General features: G+C 50.4%; 2 protein-coding genes across 2 annotated transcripts in view; one reads left to right on the forward strand and one right to left on the reverse strand.

The window, feature by feature from the left end:
• The window catches only part of TNN (tenascin N), a 51,733-nt gene extending 45,416 nt beyond the window's left edge, over positions 1 to 6,317 (forward strand). Inside the window, exons 18-19 of the mRNA XM_012657727.1 lie at positions 3,933 to 4,096; positions 6,177 to 6,317. Of these exons, the coding sequence (XP_012513181.1) occupies positions 3,933 to 4,096; positions 6,177 to 6,317 (305 nt within the window). The remainder of the gene's footprint in view (positions 1 to 3,932; positions 4,097 to 6,176) is intronic.
• A 12,479-nt stretch (positions 6,318 to 18,796) lies between these two features.
• Positions 18,797 to 19,151, reverse strand: KIAA0040 (KIAA0040 ortholog). The gene has a single exon (XM_012657755.1). It carries the CDS (start codon positions 19,091 to 19,093, stop codon positions 18,797 to 18,799), a length of 297 nt encoding a protein of 98 aa, XP_012513209.1. The 5' UTR covers positions 19,094 to 19,151.
• Between the last annotated feature and the right edge of the window lie 786 nt (positions 19,152 to 19,937).

Raw genomic sequence — 19,937 nt, forward strand, 5'->3', positions numbered from 1 at the left:
CCTTTAAATCAAATCAGACTGCATGCCTGACAGCTCATTGCAGGCTGGCTTGCCCTGCTGCAATGGGCTTGCACCTTCTAGTCTCCCTCAGGCCCCTTGGGGCTCCTGCTCTGGTCTCAGTCCTCGTGGAGCCTGTCTGGTCATCCCTTTGGTTTCCAACACCAGTTGGCTTCAGCCTTTCTTTCTCGGCTAAAGAGTGTCAGCCTCCACGGGCTCCTTTCGTGGGACCCTCCCCGGACAGGGGAGCTGGGTGTTTCCCTTTGGCCCCTATGCCCCCATCTCTACCCAAAACCCAGCGCCCTCACTGGCCTCCTGCTTGGGGACCTCACTCAGGCCCATCTTCCCAGGCTGCACGTTCCCCTTTCCTCCCCATTAAAATTTGCCTTTTCCGAAGCCCGTCTTAAAATAATCCAGTGAATGAACTGACGCTAATAGGAAAGTGAGTGAAAGGGAGTCAACATATTCGTGAATTAATGTGATTCCCCTCCCAGGTACCCTATTTGCATTTTAACTGTGATTAGGGGATAATTCCTGTTCTGTGGTTGTTCAGGCCAACAGTGCCAGTCAGTGGAGGATGTATTTTTTAATAGGATGTATTTTTTAATAGCAGACTTTCACACAGTACTTAGGCAGCAATGTGGTCTTCCCGTGTGTACTATCATTCCCACTTTTAAATTCTGAATTACCATGGTGGGGTTAGTGGAGTTTCAGCTTTCCTTATATATGCTGATTGGTCCACGAGGAGGGTTTTAAAATTTAGGAAGCTTCTGGCTACTCATGTCCTAAATGATGAGGCACTATTTAGAGGACAGCATTCAAGTGGAAGGTGAACATTTTGATACCTCGTACATGAGCCCGCTCTCCCCAGCTTCTAACTTCATTATAGCCCTGATTAGAGCGGACAGATGTGCAGCCCCGGCAGAAATGTGCAGCTCAAGGCTTGTCCCCTACCAGACTGTCCAGGTGGGCTCTCAACTTTTGACTTCCATTAAAGTCATATTGGAAAACTCATATTTCTTTCATGAAGCAAACACCAGCAAGGTAATGGTGTGTATGTTTAGTTTCCAATTCTGAGTCTTGGAGTGGGGCAGGGAGGCTATCTTACAAGCTCTACCTTCAAGATCCTATTTATCCATTCAACGATTATAATGAAAAGAGAAAGAACCAGATGTTAGAATGGTGCAGAAAGACTTCTATGGGCTAACCAATTGTTGACAGGTGATTTCAAGTCCTACCTGTGTGGGACTCAGTGGTGCCCAACCCAGGATGGGTCCACCCCCTGGGAGCACTTGGAAATGTGACTGGGGGGACTCTGAGCATTTGGAGGGCTGGGGCCAGGGATGCCAAATATCCACAGTGAAGAATTATTCTACCCAAATGCCAGTGTCTTACTTGTTCTGAAGTGGAATTTTAAATGCTAGCACTTGAAAAAGAGAAAAAGTTAATGGGTACATGGCCAAAAGGGAAAGCTAGAAAGGGCACAAATCACTCTTTCATTTGCCTGCTTCTAATCCCAAGATAAAGGATGTGCAAGGTCCAGACACACGGTCCTGCGTCTGTGTGTGGCTTACAGGGGATATGATGTTAATGGCTTCTCCTTGTCCGAGATGGCACAGCTGCCTGGGTTCCTATCCTATGCATTGGTGGAGGAGGAGAGGGTCTCAGGGTGACATTTTGATGAGAAGGATGATGACTAGCTTGAGCCCACCCTGACCTTGGGTTCAGACCTTTTATGGGCCTGCCACCAACCCCTCCAGCCCCCTACTCTGACAGTGTACACTTGGAACATTAGGATGGCTTCAGCTTCTAGAAGATAGAAAATCCACCTGAGAAATAGACTCCCACATTTGGGGCAAAGTCTGCTTCACCTTTATCTGAGTGCCCAAGTTTAGATAATCACAAACAGATCTTTAAGAAAACCTCTGCACAGATTCTTAGGAAACAGCTCTGGGAACTTTCTGTGCAGGTGAGGTAAGGTGTGCTCATTGAAGGAACGTTCTGAGGAGACATCACATGTTATTTCAAGCTGTAGTTAACTTTCTGTAAGAAATCTGAAGGGAGGAGGAAATGTATGTGACTGAAGTGACAGTGTCCCTTTCTTGGATCGGAGAAAACTGCTGGGGCAGCGTAGTTCTGCTGGGTCTGTACGGGAGCGGCCTCTGCGCCCGTCCTCCTCCTGCTTTTGCTGGGTGGGGTGTGAGGGAGCCGCAGTTTGAGGTCGCAGACTTGGAGGGGCAGATTGGGACGTTCCCTTTACACAACGTGTTACCAACTCTTTGTATGCCGACCTCCCCCATCCCAACTCGGTTTTTGAGAGCAAGGACCTCTCCATTTTGTATTCCCAGAACCTAGCACATGCTGATCGATGGCAGGTGTTCGGTAAATGTTCCCTGAATAAATAAATGAATGAAGTTGTAGGCCGGAGGTTCTCACGCTTTAGCCTGCACGAGGATCGTCTGAAGGGCCTGTCGAAGCATGGATTGCCGGGTCCCACCCTTCAGCTTCTGGTTCAGTAGGTCTGGGGTGGGGCCTGAGAATGTTCGTTGCTAGCAAGTTCCCAGGTGATGCGCATGCTGGTTGGGGACCCCACGTGGAGAACCATGGTTGTAGAGGCTCGTTCATGCCAGCATAATCGAAGCCCCCTGTCGAAATAAGCAAGCCACAGGTGGAGTGGTGTCTCAGAAAGGACTCCGGACTTGGACCCTGAGGAGGGAGATTTGAGTACCAGCTCTACCATTTATGGACTATGGGACCTTAACAAGTCCTTTGAGTCCAACCTTTGTGAGTTTGTTTCCCTGTGGGACTAAGAAGTGCCCTGCCCACCTCTCAGGCTTGCCGTGAGAGTCAAGTGAGAACATATGTGTGAAGATGATCAGTAAACTCAGAGATCAGATAAATGTAAGGATCGTTGTTACAGAGATGGAACTTGATTAAGCTTGTGATTGATACGGGTCCTTATTGCCTTTCATGAGCTGGAAAAGAAGGTAAGCTTATACAAGGATGACAGATATGATAGGGAAATAGGAGAAATACGAGTAAAATAAAGCAGATTTCCAGACAGGATGCAATGAGGCACCGCATTGTACATATATGCCCAGACGGGCTCTAGAAGTTCAAGTGTGTGTGTGTGTGTGTGTGTGTGTGTGTGTGTGTGTGTGTGTGTGTTAGCAGGGTGGGTTGGAGGATGCGTAAGGAGAATCTTCCTCAGGAGCGGGGATTTGGACCGATGAAGGGCAGAGAGAAACCCCGTGGAAGCAGGACTGATCACAGCAGAGGGTGCCTGGTGGGGACACTGGGACGCGAAGTTGTGCGTAAGGTACAGCCCAGTTACAGGCCCGCAAAGCGAGGAAGAGCGACTGGTGCCGTGTGGTAGGCAGCAGGGCGTTAGGCCTGAGACGGTGAAAATGGACGTCTAGGTTCGGGAGGGCTGGGAGAAGGGCCTAGGGTGGGAGCCATGGGTGTACGTGAGTGGCCTGCAGGAGGAAAGGCTTGATGGTGGGTACGACGGGGCTGTCAAACACGGCCCAGGGGTTTCAGGTTTGGGTGGCGGGGTGAAGGGTTGAGCTGTGGCAGAGGCAGGCAGGGCAGAGAGTGGTTTTCTTGTGTGAGGGGTGTCAGGGACTACGGGGAGAGTCGATCGATATGTTTGGTTTTGGATATTTGACATGACTGTGGGGCTTCCAAGTGAAAATGCCATTACGATCGTTGGAGAAACAGGCCTGAAGTTTGGGTGACAGGCCAGCACAGAGAACCCACTCGCCTGTGCCATGTCCTTGTGCTGGCCATTTTGAGAGAGCGGTGACTACCTGTGGCACATAACTGACCAGATCCTTGGTGTTTTCACGCCGAGAAAGTTTCTTGCCGGGTCCCCTTTCGATCACCCCTCAGTGGCTAAACTGGGGCTCGCACTTCCTGTCTCTTCTCTCCTGCAGGGGATGCTCTCACTTACCACAATGGATGGAAATTTACGACTTTTGACAGAGACAATGACATTGCACTCAGCAACTGTGCCCTGACGCATCATGGTGGCTGGTGGTACAAGAACTGCCACCTAGCCAACCCCAATGGCAGATACGGGGAGACCAAGCACAGTGAGGTAGGTGACAGGTGAACATCTTTTCTGTCCCAGGCTCTGCCCACATTCAGCTTCCAAAGGGACACCTTCCGGGCCAGTCTGGCAGCCCCTCTCCTTCCCAGGCTTCCAGTCTGGGCAGCAGAGCTTCTCCTCCAGGCCCCGTGGCCTTGAGTTCACATCCTTCCTGCCCATTGCTGTGGCCCCTGCCTGCTCTGCGCTCCCGCCAGTGCTGCACACTCAGGGACAGCTGGTGGGACTCTCAGGCTGCCCGTTGCCGTGTAAGAATAGATGATATGGGATCTCATTTTACTGGTTCACACATGGACACTGTCAGTTTGGGCCACTGTAACAAAACGCCATGGACTGGAGGGCTTAAATGACAGACATTTATTTCTCACAGTTCTGGAGGCTGGGAAGTCCGAGATTAGGGTGCTGACAGATTCAGTTCTTGACGGCGACTCGCTCCCTGGCTACAGATGGCTGTCTCTGGCTATATCCTCACATGGTGGAGAGAGAGGAGCTCTGGTCTCTTCCTCTTCTTATAAGGGCACTCAACCCTTCATGGGCCCCGCCTCAAGACCTCATCTAAACCTGCCTACCTCCCAAAGGCCCCACCTCTAAATACCATCACATTGGGGGCTGGGGCTTCGCCATATGAATTTTGGGGAGACACAACGTTCAGTTTGTAACAGACACTTCCCAATCCTTTCTAGTTGTCCTAGTTGAACCAGACCTATTTTTTTCAAGTTCTTTGATCACCAGGAAAACAAAGTCTTTTTTGCCTTAGGTCAGACCCATCCTTGGGTCCCCTTCACCCAGCACCTGCCCAGAGCATTGTGGCAGCCGGTCTCTCCACTTGAGGAGCGTGCACACCGGGCTAGGAGTCCAGCAGGCTCCTCTCCCTTCCCTTGTTCCGAAACTTTCCTACCTGCGATTTCTCTACCTCCACGACCACCGTGTATCATCCCGACTCTGCCAGCTACAGGGCACCTCCAGCCTGCTCCCTCACAGCTTCTTGAAAATTGCATCTTTGCTTCTCCTCACCATGAATCCTCTTCCCTCCAAAGCCTTGGAGTCCCCATCGTGGGTTTTTAATTTCCCCTCCTACGCCCTGATCCTAAGCCTTCAGGAAGCCACCTCTCCCAGAACTCACCCTGTGCCAGTGTTACTATAAATATTAACAAGTCCAGGTACATTTTGATTACTTTGGCCTTGACTGGGCTTCAGGACTCCCGATCCTTCTGTGATTTTTCAAACGGAAGAAGAAGTCTGCCCCCGGGGAAGCCAAATAGGGTGGGCCCATGAATCACGGTGGCAGCTTGTGGGCCGACTCAGGGAAGCCAGTGATAGGAGATCAGATATTTGAAATGAGCAGCCAGCATGCCCTAAACCATCCCATATTCGCTAATAAAAGACATTCATCTGGTTAATGTGCCTTTCACAGTCTGCAAGGCATTTAGCTTCTTGTTTATTATTTACCTCACAAATTAAAATACATAAAACCGGTCACTTGGGCTCTTTATTGGCCAGGTTGCAAGGTTATTAAGTGAATTAAATATTATTGCGCTCACCAGTCAAAAGACATAAAATGAAATTTAGTTTTCAGCAGGCTATTTGTTACCCCAGAGCTAATATCTAAACAGCCTAAATTGAAAATGATTTTACACAATTGGCCAATTAATATGTTTATTTTTGCCTTTCATTTTTTGGAAAGGAAAAGAGTGAGGCAAAGATAATAGGCTCGCTGCTGGCCGGGTTGACCCCGTGTTATCTGTGGGGCAGCTCCGGCCCCGCCCGACTCCGGGCTCACACCCCCGGGCGTCCCGCCGTGGAGGCTCCGCGTCCCCAGCCTGTCTCACCCCCGCTGCCCAGCAGAGGGCGCACGTTTCCCCGCCTCACCTCCCCCTCATGGTAACCAAGGCACACCTCTCTATCTCCTGCTCTCTCCGTCTCTATCTCCTCCTCTCTCCCTCTCTCTCTCCCTCTCTCCCCCCCCCACCCCCTAGCAGAGAGGGGCTGGTTTCACTGGTAACCAAGGATTCCTTTGTACCATAACCCACCCTACCTCCCCTTGATGTGGCTTTTTTTTCCCTGTGTGTAGGGGGTGAACTGGGAGCCGTGGAAAGGACACGAGTTTTCCATCCCTTACGTGGAGTTGAAAATCCGCCCTCATGGCTACAGCAGAGAGCGCGTCCTGGGCAGAAAGAAGCGGACGCTGGGAGGAAAGACGAGGGCGTTCTGACGGCCCGGTTGCGCGAGCCTTGCGGGGACGCGGGCAGCCCGGGCTGGGCTGTGCAAGCTTGGGGCGGGGTGGGGCGCGGGGCCTGGCGCACGGACGGCGCCCAGAGCTCCAGCTGCCGGGGATGCGGGGCAACCCTCAGAACACAGCGGGTCACCGGCCTCCGGCACCTGCATCTTTGCCGTCTGTAGAGGGGCCTGGACATCAACAAAGTAGCAGGAGCACAGGGTGTGCGGGAAAGACGGTATCGGAACTGCAGGGTTTCCGGCCTGTCTTCAGTAACAAACAGGGCAAAAAAACGGATGAGGGCAAAAAAAAAAAAACACAACACACAACACTACACACACGAAAAATCTAGAAAAGCGGGTGTGTGTACACACACACGCACACACGAAAAGCTCCGAAAACAAAAATATCTAGGAAGAAGCACCACAGAGGGGTTCTGGTTACCCAGGGTTAGGGCTGAGGCAACCTACGCTTGTTACCTCCCTTCCCACTGGGTTTTGAGAGAAAAAAAACGTAACTTCCCCCTCTTTCAAATTGCTGGTGTTGGGAAGAACAAAGAGAATACAAAGGAGCCAAGACGGATTCGCATTTCGCTAAATTCTGACTAGGATCCAGCATGCTGGAAACCCAGGCCCCCATCTTATCGCTATTTTTAAGTGCCCTCTTTCTAGCCATTTGCATAATCACTTTCATAGATCTGCATATGTTGTGAATAAATTCTCACTCATTTCAACTTTAAACCATTCGACTCTCTTGATAATTGCTACCTCCCCAAGACCGTCCTGTGACCCCCTCGTGCCCATCTGGCCTCGGCCTCCTCCCCCGGCTCCCCACGCTGGTGGACCCCGGGTGTTCTGAGGCTCCCTGGCGCTGTGAGGCTCACGGTTTGATCGGACGCTTGGCAAGGTCAGGTCCTTCTTGCTTATTTCCTGCTATTTTGGAAGGTTTTTTGTAGTGAAGTCAGTGGCCATTGAAATAACTTAAATTCCTATTCAAGAAAAAAAAATAAACCACATGATTAAAAAAAATTGCCTTGTGTTATTTTCCCCACATAAGTGCACTTGAATTCTAAATTTAACCTAAGTGCCAGTGAAGGTACAATTTGTGCATTGTAAAGGAATTTGGTTGGCTGTGGTCTCTTACTTGCATGATGGCGAATAGTGATGTTTGCAATGCAGGAGAAGTGAGGGGGAGGCAGGCAAATGCCCTGAAAGCTGCGGTACCCTCCAGGATGGGGGTGCAGGTCATCGCCTAGGTTGCTCCAGGTTTCAGCCTCTGGGAGAATGCCAAGCCATACTCCTGAAACCATTTTCGTCAACTTTTAAGGTATTCATTATCCCCCTCTCTCGCCCTCCACCCCTCCCCCTCTAAGACGGACACATTGAGCAGTGCCATGGTAAGTGCTAGCTCTGACAAGGAGCGGTCTGAATGACGTACAGTTTGAGTGTTGGTGCTGATCATTTAAAATGTGTTTGCATGTTGTTCATTGAGTCAGGAAGAATTTATTAAGTGTCTGCTTCGTATCAGCGTGCTGGGCGCTGGGGAAACAGGAGAGCAAGAGGTGAACTCATAGTGGTGAGCAAGACAGACACAGTGCTTGTGCTAGTGAAGTTTGTGTGCTGTTGTTCATTTATTCATTCAGTCAGTATAGCTTAAGCCCTCTTATGTACCAAGTGCTAGTCTAAGCATTTGTGTCACACAAATGAACAAAACGTAATATTCCTGCCTTTGTACTTATATTCCATTGGTGGAGACTGACAATAAACCACAAATAAATGTACAATTTAAGAAGTGACAAGTGGCGTAGAAGAAAAAGAAAGCAGGACTAAGAGGTGGCGAATGGTAGTGGACTGAAGCCTTCTCTAAGGAGAAGTCGACAGAAACCAGCCAGATTTCTTCCAGTCTTGATCCAGCTTTGGCAGGGCCTGAGCCTGAGCTGCCTTCCTCGTCTGTCGTAAAGATTCATCTGCGCAATTTCCCAGTTCTAAGTCCTCTCCTGGAGTTCCCTTCTGCGGTCTGTGACCCTGTTTGCAAGTGGAGTACTGACCTTTGTGATTCTGAAGCCTTGGGCTCATACCAGTGATCCGGGCTTTTTAGAAAAATGCCTCCTTTGCAAAGTGGATCTGATCCCAGGGTCTGACTTAGTGCCAGGGATGGTGGATGGTGGGCGGTGCTTCTCAACGTCGAACATGCTTGTTAACTGTGCTTATTAACACACGGGTTGCTGGATCCCCTCCCCAGACATTCTGGGTCAGTAGGTCCAGGCCGGGCGGGGGCTGTGCTGGATTGGTGACCACTCTTTGAGTAGCTGTGGCGTAGGGCATCACCCGTGGTGTTTTTTGCTCTGGAGGAGTCTGATGGTGGCAGATGACAAACTGCACACTCCCGTGTTCCCTGACCCCAGGGTTTCTCCCCCACTGGCCAAGAAGAGGACTTCTGGAAAACTGGAGTTTCTTATATTCTTCTGCCCGTAGGATCCATGGTGCTGGAAGGGAGGGGGCAGAGAAAACCTCAGTTGACCCTTCAAAGGTTCTGCTGGGGACAGGGAAGGAAATCAGGGGAAGCTCATTTTCAAAGGGTCTTTGTCTGACTGAGGAAAACATTCCAACCCTAAACTTCCGTGCCTAATCTCATTTTAATGTGACCAGCACTGGCAGCTTCTGCTTTGGTAGCTGAATATGGGCCCATGGAATGGGTTTCTTTTCAGAGAGGGTCAAACACTTTTCTTAGAGTCAGGTTATGAACCTTCAAGGTTTTGAAGCTTACAGGGAAAATGTCTGCCCTTTAGGAAAAACTAAAGCAAACAGAAGCTCTCATAGAAGGTACAGGCTACAAGCCAGGCACTAAGGCAGGAGCGAGGACAGAAGTCCCACCGGCATTTGGTAAAGTTTCAGAGCATCGCCTGTCCATGCGGGACACGAGCAAGGCCGTGATGAACAAACACGACCGCTGCCCTGAGCAGCCCTGGGTGGTGGAGGAGGCAGCCGTGGAAGCAAACCCCGACTGTGGGTGCACGACGGGGGAGGGGGTTACGGGCATGGACTGAACGCTGTGAGCAGAGTCCTGCCGGGGTGCCGGTGGGAGAAAGTTTCACGGGATGCGACGTCAGCAAGGATGGGTCACCAGAGCAGAAACCAGAGGCCTGAGGGGCGGCGGGGCGCCTGTGGCGAAGGACGCTGGTGGCAGAGCTGGGAAGGCATGGAGTGTGGCGTGTCTGGGAGAGGAGATGTGGTTTCTGAGCGGGGCGAGGAGAGCTTGGTGGGCAGCCACCCTGCAGCAGCGGGCCGGGGTTGTCTCTTTGTCATGGCCGGGCTGTGGCTCCCAGCTCTCACCCGCCCGTCGGGGTCAGTGGGGGGCTCTGATGTGTGCGGACGCTCATGTCCCCTCCACAGACTCCGCGTCAACGTGTCTCAGGCGAGTCCTGTGCGTCTGGCTTGCTAAGGCTCCCCAGGGGACTCTGTCGTGCAACCGGGGCTGGGAGCCCCTGCCCAGATGAACGCATTCGAGAGGATTTTAAACCTGGGACAGACAAGGTCAGGCCTGTACGTGGGAAATACCAGTCTGGTGACAGGATAGAGAATGGGGAGATCAGTCTGGTGACAGGATAGAGAATTGGGGGGGGAGGTGTTAAGGGAAGTTTTGGAGAAAGGATGGAGATCGCCAGACGAATTAAGGGAAGTTTTGGATAAAGGATGGAGATCGCCAGACCAATTAAGGCCTAACGTAGAAGTTCAAGCAAGAGGTCCTGGCTTTCCTGGCCGGTGGCAGAAATGGCGGGAAAGGGAGGAGGGCACAGAGGGAAGAGTCACCAGGAAGAAGAATCGACGGGACGTGAGCAGGGCGGGCAGGGCAGGGGGACACGGTCCTTTCCTGGCAGAGCCGAGAGCTGGCGGTTCTGGACAGAGGCCGCCTCTGTCAAACGAGGATCAGAGCTCTGGGTTTTAACTTTGAATTCTTGGATTCGAGGACTGTTAAAGCCAGAAAACGCTGAAGGAGTAAGGAGGGAAGAGAGAGGATGACTCAAGGCATCGCGCCCCAGGCAGGAAAAGAGCCCGGCGCGGTGCGCGGACAGAGCTGCGGACAGGGAGCAATGCAGATGGCTGGCCGGCACGGCAGAAGGAAGAACCAGTACAAACAGCGAGAGGCTCTTGGAGAAATTCAGTCAGTTGCTGGAAAAGGTCCTCCACTGAAGAAATTCCCAAGTCGTGGCCTTCAGCCTTCGCCAGGGCGGTGGAGGGCACCAGGCGTTCCTGTGAGCGACGAGCTCATCGATAGGTTTCCGCCGGGAGCCCCGCGCAGCAGGCGCTTCGCTCGGCCTGGCCAGGAGGTGGCAGTGTTGTCCTGTCGGGAGCCTCGCCCCAGCGCCGCTTCTCCCGCTACCCCGAAGGGGAATTCTGGGTGAGCGGGTCCTCGCTTTGGTTCTCTCCTGGGGAATAGCGTCTGCAGAGTCAGCCTCCGAAGTCCAGCTCAGCATCCAGCCTGCGCTGGAGGTTGCTCTGGCGGTGCTGTTGCTGGACTAGTGCACAAAAATACCTGGGAACCACCTTGAAGAGACTGCCTGTGAGGGCTGGACCCTCTCCCACACCCGGTGGCGAGGGAAGCGGGGTGGAGGGGTCGGCCTGATGGCAAGTGGCGGGTGACCCCGGGGGGATTTCAGCCGGTTCCTAATCTGTAAGTGGATTGATTCACTTCCCCAATTCCTTCTGTCGGTTGGTTGCTTCTGTGGGGGAAATGCTTTGAGTTCCGGTTTCCATGCTATACAAAGAAGCTAGGGCTGGCACAATGGCTGACGCCTGTAATCCTAGGACAGAGGACAAGGCAGGAGGATCGTTTGAGGCCAGAAGTTCGAGACCAGCCTGAGCAAGAATGAGACCCTGCCTCTACAAAAAATAGAAAAATTAGCCGGGCGTGGTGGCGCATGCCTGTAGTCCCAGCCACTCAGGAGGCTGAGGCAGGAGGATCACTTCAGCCCAGAAGTTTGAGGTTACTGTGAGCTAGGATGATGCCACAGCACTCTAGCCGGGTGACAGAGTGAGACCTTGTGTCAAAAAGAAAAAGAAAAAAAAAAAAGAAAAGAAAGTTCTCAGGTTAGCCATAAAACCCTGTTTATTCTTATATATTTATGAATTTCAGTAGACTTATAATGACAAAAGTAGAAAACAACAGTGTGGCAATATCGTAATTTAAATAAAAGAAGGAAACAAAATGGAACAGAAACAGTTCTTTACTTTGGTGAGTTAGGAAAATTATGTTTGATTAGAGAAAGATAAGGAGGCAGATGGGGCTCGCTGTGGAACATCTGAAGGAGACATTTGGGCACGTTAAAGACTTGGGCAGACCCTTGGTGGTATTCAGTAAGTTTCTGACTCAGAGGAGTTGCTCCTACACGTTCAACAGTCTCTGAGGAGACAAAAGCAGCAGGTCAGCCGGGGCCACGATGCCCGGTGGACAGAAGGAGCCCTGAGACAGGAGTCCGAGACTTTGGTTTCCATTTGAGATTTGGGGAAGTTGGCTTACTTTCTCTGGGCCTTATTTTCTTCTTTTATAAAGTGAGCATCAAATGAGATAATGAAAGTGCTCTTTATGTATTATAAGGCACCCTGGAATGGCAAGATAGTGGGCTTGGATCTCTAGTCTCTATAGTTCCATTCAAAACTTTGTCTTTTTTCCTTTCTTTTTCCTTGATAGAGGTGTATCTCTAGCCAGCTCGAAAATGTATTTGCTATGAATGTCCACCAATGGGATTATTTTGGGTTACAAATGGAAGCAAGAAAAAGGGAAGAGTGGGAAAGAAAGGTTAGTAAAGGTCAAGGAGAATCTGTGTGCATTTCAGAAAGTGTTTCCCTGGAGGTGCTATTGATTGAGCTGTAGGCAGTGGAGACAGGAGCAGATGATGCATGGAGCGGGCACTAGCTCTCCATGGCACTGCTCCCAAACGCCGTTCCCCTTCCTCCAGATGTGCTAAAAGGAAAAGAGGACTTATGGTCAAATAAATTTGGGGAAACCCTGAGTTAAGTGGAGTTAAGTAAATTTCTTTATTATAGTACCTGTTAGAACATTTAATGTGATACATGCATTGAGGGTCTCAAGGGGGTGAAGTGGGGAAGTTATGGTTTGCAGGGTTTTGCAAACTTATTTGACCATACAATTTCCTTTGTTATTTTGAGTATTCAGATAATGTTTCTCAAGGTGTGGTTCAGGGACTACCTGCATTTACCTAGAATGCTTCATAGTAGAGCAGGTTGTCCGGCAACACCCAGACTTAATAATCAGCCAGAATGGCAGGGAGGGACTGGGAACCCGCATTTTTAGGAAACACCTCAGTGATTATTTTTTCCAGTCAACACATTTATTTAGCATATGCTATGTGCCAGGCTTCATGGTAGATATTAGAAGATATAGCAGTGAATCAATCAGTTATAATTCTAGCCTCATAAAGGCTAATTTTAATGGGGGAGCAATAGGGGTGGCATCCTGGGGGTACAAGAAACACACAATTACAATAGGGTGTGATCCTGCCATGATGGAGGAGACTTGCGTGGTTAGGGAAACTTTACCGTAGGCAACGATGCTAAATACAGAACATTTCACCAAAAATATGTGTGTAACAACAATTAAGACTTAGGATTATGGAAATCCCGCGTATGTCAAATCAGTGTGGCATTCCAGACCCTGACAGATTGGTGAATGTCACATAAAAGCCAGTGCCTGCCTCTTTTGCACATTTAGTTTGAGAACAAGTGAACTAGCTGGACTGATGTTCTAAGGCAGAGGTCCCCAACCTTTTTGGCACCAGGGACTGGTTTCATGGAAGACAATTTTTCCAGGACGGACAGGGATGGCAGTGGGGAGGCGGAGCTCAGGCGGTGATGCGAGCAATGGGGAGCAGCTGTAGATACAGATGAAGCTTTGCTCACTCGCCCGCTGATCACCTCCTGCTGTGCTGCCCAGTTCCTAGGTTTCATGGAGGACAATTTTTCCACGGAAGGTGGAGGAGAGATGGCTATGGACCGTTGTCCGTAGCCCAGGGGTTGGGGACTGCAGTTCTAAGGGAAACACTGTTGTAAAGTGGAAAATATGTTCCCTTAGATTCTCTCCTGATTTGGCCAGCAGTTGGCACCATCATGCCAGGGTGGCTTGGTTGAGGGTAGAGGTGAGACGGGTAATTAAGCAACCTTGCCTGTTGCATACTGCAAACTGGGAGACGTTAATTCATGGCGTTTCAGTAATCCTGCAGATAGTGCCGTGTGTGGTGAAATCAGGGAATAGAAAATGCAAGTGATTTTCACTCTCTGTCTCATGTGACCTGTCTGCATCATTTGGCTCTACGGACTGTTGCTTTCTTCTTGAAAGTTTCTTCTTTGCCTCCTAGGACACAACTCTCTCATGATTTTCCTTCTACCCTTAATAATAACTAACATTTATCAGGCACTTCTAAGCCAGGCTTTATACGCATTATCTCATTTAATCCTCTCATTCCTATGAGGTAGGTACTCTCATTAGCTATACTTTACAGGTAAGTCTTTACAGAGAGGTTAAGTCATGGGCCTAAGTTACTTAACTAGCAAGAGTTGGAGTTAACATCAGGATCGGGACAACCCTAGTCCTGAGTCCAGCCCCCTGCACTTACGGCCCCCAGAGAGTCTGACGGTTTCTGCATGGTCCCCGCCAGGCTGCACCCTGGGTCACTACTCCAGAGTGCACTTTCCCCTTGTGGGCTATGCAAATAGCGCCTTCCTTCCTCCATGTCTCCCTGTGGAAATCTCTAGACAGCTCCTGGGTGATCTCTCCCAGCCTGTCCTGAAGCCAGCCTTGGAGCTTCCCTCTGAGGAAGCAATGACCACACTGTATCGTGATGGTCTACTTGCTTATCTGTTCCCCCAGCCAGGCGGAGCCCCTCCGGAACAACGCGGTATCTCTGGCACCTAGTGTACTTGGCACACAATAAACAGTCAAAAATGTGAGTGAAATAAGTAGCCCCCAAAGGCGCCTGGATGGGCATGTGCATGGCCATTCCTGAATGAAGTGTACCGTGTGGCTTTGCCCACAGGAGTGTTTGAAAACATCCCCTTGAACCTATGTTAGAGACAGAAAGCTGGTTGAAGGGATTCTTTTTTCAGGCTCGCAATCCTGTGACCTTGAATTTGGGAATAATACTAAGGTCAAAGGGCAAGGGGCCAGCGCAGAGTGCTCGGTGAGTTAAGAATGCTGATGGAATGATGGCGTTGTCCAAATTCATATTCACACCCCAAGGTCAGGGCTGAGCCAGGCGGGTGGGGCTGATCGCCTTAGTGCTGGCAACCCCGCAGGTGTGCAGCAGCTGCTGCCCCCCAGGTCCCCCTACCACAGCTTCTGGGAAACAGTTCCTCCTCCACACTGGAAAGTTCTGGAATGCCCTGGAGGGATGAACGGGGAGCTGAATGAAGAACCTCTGTTCACTAGTCATGAGTGTGTGGTGATTCCTGCGTGGTGATTGCCTTAGGGGAGATAAGGCAAAGGGTGAGCCTGTGCTGTAGACCTTCCTTCCCAGGCCCTCCTCGAAATGCAGTCGGCATGGTGTTTTGCCGGTGTGTTTGACCACTCCCCCGATAATCTTATAGACTGTGCTGTCCAGGATGGTAGCCACTAGCCCCATGTGGCCATGGAGCACTTGAGACATGGCTGGCATAACTGAGCTAGTGGACCTCTAATTTTGTTTAATTTTAATGAATTTAAGTAGCCGCATGTGGCTAATGGTACCATATTGCACAGTGTAGCTATAGAACATTTCCACCATTCCTGGTTCTACCCAGCAGCACCACTCTAGATGGTTTCTGCTTTAATGGCAAGCTTAGCATCATCGAGAGAGGAGTCAGGAGCATCTGAATTCATGTCATAACCAAGGTGGAGCTATGGCAACTTGAACAAGAGGTACGTATTCCTGTGTACACGCACACAAACACACGTATCTCCACCCCGAGTGGCTACCATAGACGTTTTTGATCCCTCCTCTTCCCAACTCTGGATTTAACTCAGAGGTCTATTTTTCTTAAGTTTTTGCTATTTCCCCTTTTCCTTTAAGACGACATTGACACTGATTGACCTCATTGAAGGGAAAGTCCGCTGTGTTGCCAAGGAACATTGGTGTATTTTTTCTGCAGCTGGCACCTCTGAGGGACTGCAGTCTCTGAGGTCTTCTGTTTTGCAAATATGGGTGAGACAGCCACATGCCTGGTCCTCCAACCCATGACTCCACCAGGGAGAAGGAAGTGACTGGGGAGGGCTGGGCCTCTGTGTGCCCGAGAGTCCCTGCACCCAAGTCTTCTGAGCGGTGTCTGAGCGAGGGTCATGCATAACCTAATGTTAAGAAAGTAATCGACTCCAGCAAGTGAGGCGACCAGCATGGCTTCTAATTTTCAAAGTATTTTATTTAAATAAGTTTTTCTTTTGTGTGCATTTGGATTTTACAAAAAAAAAAATACTGACAAATACTATACAGCTTGGACCATTTATAGTCTCAAAGAGGTTACAGCCCTTTCTCTACGTCTTCCCCTCCCCTCCCCTGTGGAATAAAGAATGTGGACCCGCTGGGCACTGGATGGGGGGACCTCCTCCAGGTGTCGGCCAGTCTGGCGTAAGCTGCTTGGAATTCTGCACCTGGGGGGCCTCCTCCCCAAGCCTGTGCTGGTCTAGGAAGCCTCTTCTTGAAGAAAAACTTCCCCAGATGAGTTAAGCAGGCTCCAGCCCTGAGGTCCCGTGGTTGCCAGTGGCAGTTCTGGGACAGAAGCCAGAAAGGAGTGAAAATGGAGAAGAATAAAGGGATGAGCACGGTGGCCCTGGGAGGAGAGGGAATGAGAGAAGCATAGAACACGGAGAGAAAGACGGGAATAAAGTGAGAAAAAGAGAGCGGGCACCAGCAATTGCCTCGGGGGCCTTTTACTCAACAGAGTTTTGCGGGCCTACTGTGAGCCTGGCGCTGTTCTAGGTACTCCAGGAAAGGTCATCAGGGGAGGCTGGGGCGGGGAACAGGCAGGCCCCATTCAGGGTTGGGGTCTTCTGGGTCCTAGGCTCTGGGAGCAACTGAGAGGTGAGTGTCTGGGTGTTCTGTGCCTGCAGCTAGAGCAAGTCCACTCAGGAGGCCGCAGGGGCGCTGTGCCTGGAGACGGGCCTTGCGGCGCGATGCGGACTGACTGCTGTCTTAATTCAAAGGAACAACCAGTTGTCATGGAAACTACGTTACTTGTACGGTCCCTGATCCTGGTGGTCCACTCCCCAAATCACATCTGGCACCCTGTCACTGAGATGACAGCTGATGTCAGCCTCCACGTCTCCCCATGGCGTCCAGTTTAGGGGGACTGAGAGGTGGAGACAGGAAGGGTAGCTCGTCCTGGTGGGCAGCAGGAGACGTGGTGGGGCAGCTAGTCATTGTGTGATGTGAAGGGGACAGCCAGAGGCTCCACGACAAGCTCTCCACATGACAAGGGAACAGAGAATCAGAAAATTAAAGGGGCTTATGAGTGGGGGCGCTGAGTGCCCAGGCAGTTTATGGTCACATAGGGTGAATATGACTGGCTCTAAAATGTGTGCAGGTCTGAATTATGTTCACAGGGTCACCTGTCAGACAGCCCTGGCACAAGAGTCACCACTAGACGCCCACCCTGCACAGGCCTGGAGTACACCTGGAGGGCAGGTGAGTACCAGGTGAGCCCAAGTGAGCAAATAAACTACATTTTTCCATTAACACAATCTCATAAAATTTTGGTTCTTACTACCATAAATATAATAGTTTAGCTACATTATTAATTAGACAGTGATTTTGCCACTGTTTAGAACAGCTTCCCTGGGGAAATATTTCAGGAGAGCTTCCCAGTAGATTTGCAAATGAACTTTTAGAGCACAACTTGATCCCAAGTTGAGAATTGTCCATCTCTGTAATATGGTCGCAATACAATCAAAATACCAACCAGTTCATCCTACAAATGGCTTAACGCTGCCTCCCGACCCCAATCCAGTGGGGGAAGCTCTTCTCAACTCACTTCAGATCTGGTTTACATGTCCTCACGTACCGAGGGCACACGTGTCCCCTCGACCATTGGTTCTTCGTGTACTCTTGCAGCATTCAACTTAACCTCGACCATTGCAGCAATTAGCAGGCTAATTTAGAAGAGAAGGTCACTTGGGGAGAACTGCTGAGGTGTGAGTTTACTCTTAACATCATCAGATATCCAACGGCAACCACAGGTGGTTATGAGTACCAACTGTGTACAAGGCACCTGCCTGAGCTTCAAGATAAATGTTAATAAACCTTGTTACAGTTTCATCCTATTTTCATTTAAACTCCATTACTTCTGCATCCCTTCTGCAACATACCGTGGGCCCATCACAGCCTTGTGGAATCATTTCCAACCTGCCTTCTGTGAGACCACACCGGTGATTGTCTTACTTCCTTCCCTGCTGGAAACCTCCGGTTACATAGGAGATCCCAGCTCAGGTGAGCATCTCCTTATCCTTTTCACCTGTAAAGCACACATCGCACAGGTACAACACTGCAGCGCACTGAAGTGAATGAGTGGGTTTCCACAGCTTTCTAGCAGTCACTACCAAGAGCTGTTTGTTTTTGCTTGGAGAAGGGCACCTTGCTGAGTGGTTCTGGGGCCAGCATCTCAAAGAGAGGTCTTGGACCACATTAAACACCAGTGGTAATGAGGACCTTGTCATGTGTTATGAGAAAAGAGCTTTCAATGAATTTTGATCCTTCACATTTTAAATGTTTCAGCACAGGTGAGGGGTCAGAAGCGCAGGAACTTGGTGTGTCCGTATCAACATACATGAGGGTGGGGAATGTACCAGGTTGCTGGAATGTCCAATTACGAGTATTTCCAGTAAAAGGTTATGTAGAGACAGACACAGGAAAGCACACATCTCTTACCTGAGTGGTGTAAGGAATAGGCAGTGCGTAAGCCCTTGTCTGGTTATATAATTGTACGTACATATGCTTGAATCTGGCCAGGCCTTCCCATGAGATATTTTTGCAACTGTAGATAATATACTTCCTTGCACAAAGTATGCATCCAGTGACCATTTGATGAACAGAATGTACTTGCCCATGTACCTGTTGCCTGAATTGTGTGTGTGTGTGTGTGTGTGTGTGTGTGTGTGTGTGTGTGAGTTGTGCGCACACTCGGGAGCCATATGAAGATGATGTCTGGATACACGTTCTTTGTGCTTTTGCATATGGGGTATGCCAGAGATAGGTGGAAGGCGTGCCTGGGTCTGCACCGCTATTGCACACACAGCTGCCCAGACAGTGCCCAAGAATTGTCCACGTGCTCCCTGGGAGCGCCCTAAACCGGGACACGGAGTCTGAGGTTTGCTCCTTGGTTGAGCAGTTACTCTGTGCCCATGAGTGTGTCACCTCAGGGATTCCTGCTTCTTAGTCTGTGTGTGGATGCAAGAGGCTTAGCCCCAGAGAGGGGACACCTCTGCCTCCTGCCCAACTAGACAGGCAGTGATGGCCTCTTCTCCATCTGCAGAAGCTTGGGCTGAGCAGAGATCCAGAGGTCTTCTTCATCCTTCTTCTTCTTCTTCTTCTTCCTCTTGTTTCGCTCTGGCTGTTGGCTGCTCTTGCCCCGTCGGCTCCAGCAGCAATGGCAGCAGATGAAGAGGAGCGTGATAATCACCAGCAGTGGCAGCCCCAGCAGGACCCCCAGGCAGATGGTGTTGAACAGGCCCTCCTGGTGTTTGGTCGAGATGGTATCCCAGATAGCGCTGAGGAAGGAGCTGATTCTCTCCATGGCGCTCAGCTGGACTGGGGCTGAAGAATCCTCTCAGCTCGCTAGCAAGTCCCGGGGCTCAAAAGGACGCAGCCTTGACTGCTTGTAATTTATTCTTCTTCCAGCTTTGGGCTTGGGCATGCCACCTATGGCACCTGAAGAGATTAAAAGAGACAATTCAAAAGAAATGCAGTGGGAATGGTCTACATTTTTAATAGCATCATAGATTTTAGGCTTAGGAAAGGGGAAGGAATTGAAGATTTCCAGAGTTCACTAAAATTGTATTGAGACTCAATAAACAAGATAAATGCATGTGTTTAGTCAATAAGCATCAACGAATTCTTGCTAAGTACACGCATTATATTGGACTTAGGATATAAAAATAAATAGTATATCAGGTGTGGCACGGAGGAGGTGCTCATCAGCTGTTGGGTGAGAGAATCGGTGTGTGTGTTCAGTGTTCTGGTCAGGGCTGGCTGCCTGGCCCCTCCACAACAGCAGTTCTCAGTCTTTCGTCCACTGCAGCTCACCTGACAGGTGTTGAACACACTCCCCGCGGGACCGTTCTGTCTGTGACCTCCTATTAACATCTTCAAGGCTCGTGAAAGCTTAAGCTCAAGATGAAATGTCTGCGTCTTGCTGCCTGTCGTAGGGACGTGGGCCTCCTCCAGGCGGAGTCATCCGTCCTCATCCTGGCTCGCTCCCGGCACACTTCCTCACGGCCCCTCATCCCCCTTCCCTGCTCCATGCCTCCTCCCCTCCTTACATCCCGCTCCTGTGCCTGCGGTGTCCTCTCCTCCCGAGGCTGGGAGAACCAGGGTGACCATTTGCTGGTTCTCCGCTTTCTACCTTCCTCTCCCTCGTC

This window comes from Propithecus coquereli, unplaced genomic scaffold (assembly GCF_000956105.1).
Source record: "Propithecus coquereli isolate 6110/MARCELLA unplaced genomic scaffold, Pcoq_1.0 Scaffold56, whole genome shotgun sequence".
Classification (NCBI taxonomy): Eukaryota; Metazoa; Chordata; class Mammalia; order Primates; family Indriidae; genus Propithecus; species Propithecus coquereli.

Bases quoted from the DNA above. Each gene is read 5' to 3' on its own strand.
- KIAA0040 (XM_012657755.1), bottom strand. From the start codon at position 19,093: ATGGAGAGAATCAGCTCCTTCCTCAGCGCTATCTGGGATACCATCTCG.